Here is a 10,640-nt window from a genome sequence, read left to right as displayed (position 1 = left end):
TTAATAGCGGAACAGGGTCGTGGGGCGAGGGCGGGGGGCTAGAGGGACACGGCGTGTGAGGTGCTTGCTGCTGCCGCCTGGTCCGACCTGTCGCCTCTGCTAAACTTTTCTCATCGTCCTGCCACCCGTGCACCTACTTGCAGGAGTGGTTTCGCTGGCCAGTGTCATTCGGTACCTTTGCAGAAACACGTATAAAAACATTTATGGTGCAATAAACTACAGAACCTATCCAGAGCAGACATGAGGTATACAAGATGGTCAGATGTTTAAAAGTCTAAACAGGTCTTTGCCCCTGGTGTCACTGTTATCCTGACTTTTTTTTTTCCCTGATTTGTTGTGCAACTTTCCAAGCTTCTCTTACTGATGTAACCAACGTATCTTTTCTTGTCTCCTACAGGCAAGGTTTTCCCAGGGGTGACCTGCCTTAGAGTTCACGATGTGTACAAGCTAAACAGCTCTTCCTTTTACCCATTGCTTTTATTTTACTTATACAGGAAAAATCTACTGGCACTTCTTGAACTCTAGGTGATAGGAAGAGACAGAAAGAATAGGACCATTCCTGTTTCTTTAAACCTGGCTTTTATAGTTCGTTTCTTAAAAGGATGACTATCTCACTCCCTGAGAAACTTCTGCAGTGCTGGATATTGTTGGTCATACAAACCCTCTCAGTCCTGGGAGGAAAGCAGTGCAGATGGTGGGAAAAGGGTAACTGGTAGTGCCATACATCCACCTGTCCAACTCAAGTAACCAGCAAAGGATGTCTCTGTGGACCGTTCTCTCTCCTTTGCTCTCTTAGCCTGGTGAACACCTTGGCTTTCTGCAACATCACAGTAAATTTTTAGCTTTCCAACAAACACTGCCATACCAGCAGCTAGAAGGGAAGTAAATGATTAGACTAACTTGTGTTAGTCTAACCTGTTGCATTCAATTTCTGGAAGAGGCATGTGGTAATTCTTCTCTTCCTTGCTGTGGTTCTCTGGAAAGGGGACAGAAAGGTTTATGGCTCTGAGGGCACCTGGCTAAAAGGCAGGGTTCGAGTTATGCCCAGGCCTCCCACAGGCTGCAGAACTTGGGAACTGCAGGGTTTCCAAGTTCTTTACATGCAACATCAAGGCAAGGACTTCAAACTTTTCCTTCTTTTTTTTTTTTTTTTTTTAAATGAGTGAAGAGACCCAAACTTGGTCTCTATCAGAGAGATAGCAAAGGAAAGTGAAGCAGCCCCTTAACAGAAGAGCTCTGCTGCTGTGACTAAGTGAACCAATATCAATGGTTAGACCCATATTGAGAGATTTCCTACTATGTAGGCTCTGATGCATGGACAGGGAGAACAGTTCCTTCCCTGTGCTGGTCATATGACCTCCTTTTCAGGGTCCCATCCTGAGATACAGAGGCAGCTTATATGCTTGAACCAGAATGCTTTATAACTTTGTGCTTACAAATAGATACCGTATTTCATTTTCTATGAAGTACTAGTTTGTACCATGTTTTTCCTTACTGTGACATGTCCCAGATGTCTCCCTTTGGGAGGTGGATCTCCTACTGCTCTTCAGGGTAAATAGTGCCTGGAGATAAATCCAAATTTCTCTTCCTGTTTCTAGTTGTGAAGTATCTTGTTAATGATGTGTCTGAAACATTATATAGGCTACGTATTTCATTGCTATTTTAATCTTATTGGTATCTCTGAAACAAACTTGTACCAGCAAACAATGTACATGTGACTGGTCTTCATTTTCATAAGCACAGCCATTTTTCTTCATGTGGCTCTTCATAGAGGTTCATTAAGAGTTTTTATGTGCTGTCTTTGTGGGGATGTGAGGGGGTGGTAAGCATGTTATGCCTGAAGGACTCTCTTTAGCTTAAGTGGTAACAGCTTGCATTTGTGGTCCCCACTGTGTTGAGCAAGTTGTTGACTGTCAAAGATGGTCTTGTTTTTTACCTCATTTGATGCTCTTTGAGCTGGCATCACTTTGAGAACATACATGTCTTACTCTTAAAGACTATGTTTGTTGTTCTAAATCTGTGGGTTTCCGTGCCTTTGGGGACTACTGGATGTCTTCCAGTGCGGATGTCCATCCTTTTAGAAACTTGGCAAATGTAAGGATTGGTGTGGTGTGGTGCTTTTCCAAGACACTTTCTGCAGAAATCTTTGCTTGTATGTCTCCTTCCCTTTGTCTCAACAGATGGGAACTGCTCAAAACGACAGTGGTCTCGAAAAACTCCATGCAGTGGAGCTTGACTTGTGTAACAAGGACATGATGGCAGACACATTTGATCACAGCATTATTGCTGTTGGAGAAGAGGAAGGAGTGGGCAACTTCCAGCGGTCTCTTCCAACACGAGAGTCCCTCCGATCCCCTCGGGGCTCTGTTGTGAGCTTCCATAACATCCAGTACTCCGTAAAGCAGTCCAGTGGATTCCTGTGTAAGCGGAAAACTGTGGAAAAGAAGATCCTTCATAATGTTTAGTAAGTTCTTGCTTAAATAAAATACCGGAGGATAGGAATTAATCTGCTGCTGTGAAGCAGTGACCTCAGTGTCACCTTCCAGATCCAGCTGTGCTGGTAAAGAAATGACTGCCCTCCTGCCAGTCCACAGGTCATGTGAGCACTTCCTAAACTTGTTTTTAGGCAAAATAGCCAGGACGTAGCTGAAGCAGTTTCAGTTACTGATCTGAGAAAATTAGGACCAAACTTGAGTGAACTCTTCTACAAGAAGGTCTGAGGGTGCCCTTAGCTATGGTTCAAGCTGCAGTCAGAGGAAGTGAGAGCACTTGTTTCTTCTTTTCAAGACCCACCTAAGGAGGGAGGACAATTTCTGTCTTTTGTAGATAAGTTGCTTTTTATGTCCAGTTCTGTTTCTGTTCTGACTGGCAGTCTGGGATAAAAAAGGAAAAATGCTTACTGATTTCAGGTTTAAGGAGAAGTTTTCAATAATGAGACCCTGGAATGGGTTGCCCAGGGAGGTGGTTGAGGCCCCATCCCTGGGGGTCTTTAAGGCCAGGCTGGATGAGGCTCTGGGCAGCCTGATCTAGTGGGAGGTGTCCCTGCTCATGGCAGAGGGGTTGGAACTGGGTGATCCTTGTGGTCCCTTCCAACCCTGACAGATTCTGATCTGTTTTAGCAGAGGACTTTAGAGCCCTAATGGCTCAATGGTTGGACTTGACGATCTTGGAGGTCCCTTCCAACCTAAAGGATTCTACGATTCTATGATTCTATGATTCTATAATATCTAAGTTTTCCTTTCAACAGCATTTTGTTCACCTTATCTCTACTATGAGCTGCATGTGAACAGTTCTTGTTTTTGAAATAACACTTCTCCTTCTTTCAGTGGCATTATGAAGCCAGGCTTGAATGCTATCCTGGGGCCAACCGGGAGTGGTAAATCATCGTAAGTACTTCATCCCGCTCCTTCAAATGGACAGTCAACTCTTCAAAGAGGATTTGGAATTCTGAGGGCTGGGGTACATGTGAGGGGCCTGCAGGCTCAGACCTTTGCAAGCCCGTGAGAAATTGGGTGATGCAGTTTGACCTTGTGTCCCTCTGTTGGCTTTGCTGAAGTTCTTCCCCTGCAGTGGTGTCACACCTCTTATGTGCTCCAGTTGGTAGTCCATATTATTGCAGCCGTCTTTGGTGATGCCCTGAGTTAAGATACCAAGCTGAACTGGGGTGACTGGAGCTTTGGACAGCTTTTGGACCGGTGTAGGCTCTGTCCTAGCCTGCAATGGGATGAGGAGGAGGTGCAAGATTCCTCAGGGCAGGAGAGGTATCATCCTCTGTGAAGTCACTGCAGCAAGACTTCCTTGAAGATGCTAGGTCAAACCTCTGCCAACTGAAAAAATATGGTATAATGTCAGTCTGTAGGATGCTCTGGATCCTCACCCCAACTTGGCTGTAGCCTGGTGGGGATGGTGGACATATGCTTGGTTTCTTTGGGTGAAAGCATGGGGGAAAATCATGCAGACTATCTCTAACCAGTGCTGATGCTCTTTTCTCTCCCATATATCCATGGTAAGAGTGCTCTTTGTCACTCTCTGCCCTTGAGAATGTCATACACTGGCAAATGTGGCCGGGATTCACAGAGGGCTGTCTTTGTAGTGACCCTTGATCTTCCTCTCTAAGGAGGCTGCTGTCTAATCAGGATGTTTTGAAGAGCAGCACTTCATCAGGGCAATGTTTACTTAGTGAGCAGACAGTCTGGCCTCTGCATTGCCAGTAAGGAGAATCAAGTGTTAAAACAAAATTACTTTATAGAATTAATCTTAACTCTAGTCTTGTTTATACCCATTTGGATTAATTTCCTTGAGATCAAAGTAGTTAATTCTGTGCTCCACTGGCCGAAGAGCTGACTGTAGCTACTCGGCAGGGTGCTTTTGTCTCTGGGCATTTCAAGTTAGCTGTTAATACAGAGACTGAGTTTATGTCTGTTGGGGGCTGAGTGCTGTGAATTGTGAGGGTCTGTATGCTTGCATACTGCTGTGGCACACCTTTCATGGAAAATTGTGTATCTACACCAGGCTTTCTGTACAAAGACCTAAAGCCCCAGAGTAGAGGAATGCCCTTTCCATGCCCTTTGGTTTACAGCATGCCATGAGCAGGCAGTAACTGCAGTCCTGCCTGGTGGTACTTATCCAGTCAAAGGTAAAAGCTGTTATGCCAAAACATAATGCTTGGTGTTTGTTGTAATGCTTGAAGTCTCCTAGATGTGCTGGCTGCCAGAAAAGACCCAGCAGGCCTGTCTGGAGAAGTGCTTATAGATGGCATCCCACAACCTCCAAATTTCAAGTGCATCTCAGGATATGTTGTGCAGGTGAGTAACTGCCTTCAGTGGAGGCCTGGAAGCCCTTGGGAGGAAAGACTATGGAAGATGAGCAAAGCATCAGTTACTAGGTTAGATAACTTTCAATGATCCCTATGGAGTCTAATTTGATAACTCAGATGTCACAGTACTTAGTATTTTTCTGGGATGTGGAAGACAAGGGGATCAAACCAAGTTGAGCACAGAGGTGTTTGTCTTCCCAAAGTCCCATAGATGCCTAAATGACTGGGCTGCTGTGGCTTCTTCTTTGAGCTCTGCCCTGAAGGCAAAGGTTTAAAAAAAAATCGAAAGGTGAGGGGAAAAAACCCTACAACAATCAAAATCTCTTGTTGTAAAACTCAGAACCAGTTCTAGCTGGCAGAAGTACCTTCAATCTATCAGACAATAATTCTAGGAAGTAAATAGATCCCTGCTGTTCTTCCTCTGATTCTGGCTGGCTGGGACAGAGCTTCATTCCACTCGGACACAGGAAAAGCTGGCTGAATCTGCGGAAGTGGGTGGAGGCCTAGGCCAATAATAGACCCTCAAAGCCCTGGGGGAGCTGAGAAGGAGGGGATTCTTGGCAGCCATACGAGAGACCAAATCTGGAAACCATCCAGGCTTCTCACTGCAGGCAGATGTGAAATAGGCAGCTTCTCTGAAAGCTGCCAGCTGGTGGACTCTGAGAGGATGCATCCAAAGCAACCAAACTTAACCTTAAAAGGATAGGTGACTAGATGAGACATTAAATGGTCTCTCTCCTCTCCAACCCCTGTACAGTACTCCCTAGAGGCATAAAGATGGCCTGAAGATGACAAACAACACTTGAGGCCTAAATACATAAATACTTGTAGGGCCAGTTTTATGCAGATGAGTATATAGGCATGCTAAGTCATGTGTTATCCCTATAAAACTGCTGATGGTCTCTCCACTTATGCCTTTCAACTGAAGATGTCATGCTGTAGTTTGTTTGGTATTAAGGTAGCTTAAATTCACAGTTTAGGTTCCAATGTGGTGACTCGACAGTTTTATTGGTGGATCTGAGGATAGGGAGTGGGAAGCTAGGGTGAGAGGCTGAGAGTGTGTGGGAAGGGAAGTGATGGTGGGAAATTTGTAAACCAGCTTTGGCAGCAAAGCCAGTTTATCATAACACTACATCCTGAATAATCCATCACATACTTCTAGCACAGCAGCACCTTCAGTCTTCCTCTGTTAACTCCAGTGCCAAACATGTTTGGCTGGCATACCCTTTCTGCTGTTGATCAACTACATCTGATACGGAAGGAGTCCCAAAACAGTCAAGAATCTGCTGTCCTGCAGCTTAGGAGCTGTGTCTTCCAGAAGAGCACTGTATTTGAAAGGTGCCTGATGAACAGGCGTGTCTCTTAGCAGCTGCCCACTGTTGCAGCCTTTCTCCTATCATATGGTGGGATGAGGAATTGGCTTGAATATGAAAGCAGGGATGATGTGGAGGCATGGAGCTCTGGATGGACCTGATGTCAGCTCTGTTTGGCTCATGGTTGTTACAGCTTGGTGTATGCTGCCCAGATATTTGTCAACTAAATAGATTTGATTCTTAATCAAAGTTCACCTGACTGTTGAAGCTCTTCTATGGGGGTGGCCCTTAGAAAAAGGGCTTGTGCCCAAGCGTTATTGATAATTGAGACATGGGAAAAGTCAGAAGCATCTTGGTGCAATATTCTTGTTTCTCTGAGGGGATGCTGCCAGCAAGGAGCCGAGGAGAGCTCCTTGTTGGCAGCTGAACTCAGCAGGTGCTCTGGAACACAGCGAGATTTGGCTTGTAACCAAGAATAGAGCTGAACTTGGGTAGGTGACACTCTGCAGTGTCTCTACCTTGAACACTGAGCACTAGCAATGTCCATTGGCTTCAGATGGACTAGCAGAAGTTTAACTGTCTACACAACTGACTAACTGTTCTGCCTCCCTTTGGCTGGTAAGGAAAATGTATGTGACAGTACAGAATGGAAATGTCTGCACTTGCACTCCTGATCCTGCAAGCATGCTGAAGTGATGGTTGGTGTAAGCTGGGAGCTTGCAGAGCTGCATTCTTCCCTCAGCTGCTACTGAGTGACCTTGAATTTCATGTCCTGCATGTTTTGAAGCAGTGATTGTCCCTCAGTCCAGTTTTCACTGTGGTCCACAAACAGCTTATCCAGCAACTGCCACTACAGGGATTGTGGTGCCGAGTCAGGTAGCTGAGAAGAAGTCTTTCCAACTGTCCATTTGTACTGCTTTCAGGATGATGTTGTCATGGGCACAATGACAGTGAGGGAGAATCTGCACTTCTCTGCTGCCTTGCGACTTCCCAGCTCCATCAGCATTGAAGAGAAGGAAGAGCGAGTTGCCCAGATAATCAGTGAGCTGGGATTAAGCAAAGTGGCTGATGCTAAGGTGAGCAGTGAGAATATGATTCTCATAAATCATACTCAACTGAAATCATACTGGAAAATGAACTGCTGGACTCTGGGCAGCGTAGCATCCATGGTGCAACTACACAAAGCTGTGCAGGAACCTGACTAAACCATACTGCACACAAGAAATCAGTCTCCAGCTCAGGATGTAGCTCAGAAAGAGCTATGTTATTTGCTCCTAAAAGGGGAAGATTTTGGACCGTGTCCAGCATGTTTTATAAGTTCAGAGGGGAAAAAGTCGCCTAGTCATTGCAACTTGGAAAGCTGCTCTGTCACTTCCTGGCTTTGTGGGACAAGACAGGGAAATTGTTTTTACAGTGCTGAAAGCTGTGAGGAGTGGAAGGCTGGGCTGTGATGGAGAACAACTGTGCAGAGCTTGTTTCTCCCAGCAGCAATTTTACTCTTACTTTACTTTTACTTTACTCACTGCACTCTTACTTGAGCAGCAGACAAGCTACCAACAAAAGGTATCCCTGAACACCAATGCCACCTCTGACTACTCTGGCCTCATTCTGGCTCTTCCTACTCAGTGTCATCCTTGTTCTCTGAAGTGATAAGGTGCTTGGTACCCTAAAATCAGGTCTGCTTACTGCTACACAGTCCCTCACACTGAGTCAGACCCGTTACCTCATGCTGGCCCTAGAGGTCACTAAGGGACTCTGAAAAAGAAAAGGACTGCTGGGTGTGGAGAGCCCTGAACTCCAGAGCATGCACTGACTAGGTCTTGTTGCAAATACCTGTTTTCTTCTGCTTGTAGGTAGGAACCGAATTGATCCGGGGAGTGTCCGGAGGGGAACGGAAGAGAACCAACATTGGGATGGAGCTCATCACAGAGCCACCAGTCCTTTTTCTTGATGAGCCAACAACTGGCCTTGATGCCAGCACAGCCAATGCAGTCCTCATCCTCTTGAAGAAGTAAGAGTCCCTTCTCCAGGGCTCTGCTGCAATTTTTTTTGTCATCTCATTAGTAAAAAAAGGAATGCTGTTATGACTGAGTAGCTACAGTGCTTTTTTTAAAGAAAGAAAAAAAGTTTGACAAATAGACTGAGAAGTGGTAGTAAATTATTTATTTGCATCTTGTCCAAAGCCTTTTGAAGTTGATGGGAATCCTTCCACAGCAAGCGTTGGATTGGAGCCCAAAAAGCAGATGTAGCTTGGACAGCTTCCCTTTGCCACAGAGAGGAGTGGACTTGGAGGTCAGGGCTTGTAATCATGATTTCTTGGCCTTCCAGCTGAGTCTGTTACAGAGTCTCTTCTTTCACTGTGGCAACAGCTTTTAACTCAGGTCAGACTTCACCTGCAGATTCACCCTGTGTTTACCTTCATCTCCTGTCTTTTGGAGATGAACTGTGTTCTGGTATAAAGGGGACCAAACAAGGCTTATTTAATGAGAATGAGTTCCTAACCCTCCTCCTGGGCTTGTAGCACATTGTCTGGCTTTGCCTGAGGGGATATTTAGCTCTGCTGTTTGTGGATAGAGGTCTTTAGTCAGCAAGGATACTTGTTGGGCTTCAGTTGAGTGTCTGACAAACCTGAAGGAAAACTAGTTTTGACTTCTACAGAGTAAATCTTCAGCAGAAGAGCTAAGAGAAATCTCAGCTGGCCAGACTTCCACAGCCTGCTACTGCCGTTGAGTGCAGTAGGACCATTCCAGTTAGTCAGGTTGAAGCCTGGTATGGAAAACATGTAGCTGTGGCCTCAACCTCTGCTAGTACAGACAACATCATACTTTGTCTACCTGGACTTGCAATGATGGTCTCTTTTAATGATGAGTGCTGTCTTGAAGGTCTTGCAGGCATCATCTAGCATAGTGACAGAGAAGAGGGAACTACAGCTTTTCTACGTCAAGACCCTGAGAAGCTGACAAGTATTTGTCTTGGATTTGGATACTTAGTTTTTGCTTGGGTTAACGTGACCTTTCTGAAATACAAAGTCTGGTGTGTTTGAGAAATGTTTTGTTTATTTTTCAGGCTCTCAAGAAGAGGGCGAACTATCATCTTCTCCATCCACCAGCCCCGCTATTCCATATTCAAGCTGTTTGACAGTCTGACATTACTGGCTTTGGGAAAGGTGTTGTACCATGGTCCTGCAAAGCAGGCTCTGGAGTACTTCAGTTCTATTGGTAAGTCTTCTGTGCCAAGAGCAAAGGCAATTGGTTAATGAGCTTAATCTGTGGGTAGATTCTTACCCTAGCAGTGGATAACACTCCTGTGCTGTTTTATCGCTGGGATACTAAAGGCTGTACATGTACAGTCTGAACAGTGCTATATTAGAACAGGAAAAAACAGGAAAAAAACTTCTTCAGACAACACAGAGCATGGCTCTCTCCTGCCTTTGTTTTGCCCTGCATCAGGACAAAACCCCAGAATCAGCTGGACATATATAAGCGTGATGCACAACAGACAAGATGATGCTTGTAGTTCTGTCAGGCCTGGGTGGCAGACTTTGGGGGTTTTGAACCACAGCCTCTGGATTGGCAGCAATCTGTAGAGGCTGATCCGAGAATCTGCTCTAGTGTGATTGCAGGTGGGTGACCAAGAGGATGAAATCGTCTTGAGACGGGTTAATAATTGCACTGTTGGGTGGCTGCCCCCTCTCCAGATAAGCAGGGTGAGGGTTTCTGGCTATAATGGACAGAGAATGTGGAGTGAAGTGCCAATCTGGTCTAGATGCAGCCATGGATACATATGTTACTCTACCTCTACTCCTTTTCTTATCCCACCTCACTTCCTTTCTCACACAAATGTTATAGAATAAGCATCCTTACTTTTCTTTTTTCTTTTCTCCTTGTCCCATAGCTAGAACCATCCTGTAAGAAGCTGCTCTTGGACAGCCCTTCCTCTTCCTTGTGATCAAGGAAAGACAAGCAAGAGCTGAGCTTCTAGAGCAAGCATCTGAGGCTGTAGAGCAGACATCCAGCAACCTCTACTGAGGGACTGTGTGTCTTTCAGAGTGGGATGGGTTGAACAGCACTGGGAAGGAGGCAAGTGTTGTCCATGCTGAGCTGTGTAGAAGCAAGTTCCAGATCTCTCCTCACCTGAAATCAGTTGAGAATAAGAAACTGCGAAGCTCTGTATAGATACTTCAGATTTATCACCTCCTAAATCCTGCCTATTGTACAGCTGTAAACTAATGCTCATGGCAAGCAGTGAAGTTTTCTTGTAACAGGGTTGTGGAAGAAAGATAAAGTATTAGACCTGACCTTCTGAACTCTGTGCAATACAAACATATTGCATGTGGGGTTTTTTACCTTTTATTTTTTTAAGGATATGAATGTGAACCCTTCAACAATCCAGCTGACTTCTTCCTTGATATCATAAATGGTGATTCAACTGCTGTGGCAGCAAGCAAAGAAGATCACGGACCTGTGGACACAGGAAAAGGTAAATTGTGAAGGAGATATCCACTGTTGGCC

General features: G+C 45.2%; 1 protein-coding gene across 1 annotated transcript; it reads left to right on the top strand.

The window, feature by feature from the left end:
* Positions 1 to 2,180: 2,180 nt before the first annotated feature.
* Positions 2,181 to 10,608, top strand: LOC103777388 (ATP-binding cassette sub-family G member 2-like; the record flags this gene model as incomplete). Its single annotated transcript, XM_008944940.1, has 7 exons — positions 2,181 to 2,464; positions 3,327 to 3,386; positions 4,691 to 4,805; positions 7,053 to 7,205; positions 7,983 to 8,140; positions 9,196 to 9,347; positions 10,492 to 10,608. Coding segments are annotated over exons 1-7 (1,039 nt in total), but the record flags the coding sequence as incomplete, so codon positions are not given.
* Positions 10,609 to 10,640: the final 32 nt, after the last annotated feature.

The sequence above is a fragment of the Merops nubicus genome, unplaced genomic scaffold (genome assembly GCF_000691845.1).
Source record: "Merops nubicus isolate BGI_N331 unplaced genomic scaffold, ASM69184v1 scaffold35947, whole genome shotgun sequence".
Classification (NCBI taxonomy): Eukaryota; Metazoa; Chordata; class Aves; order Coraciiformes; family Meropidae; genus Merops; species Merops nubicus.
This window is presented reverse-complemented; position numbering and strand designations above follow the sequence as displayed.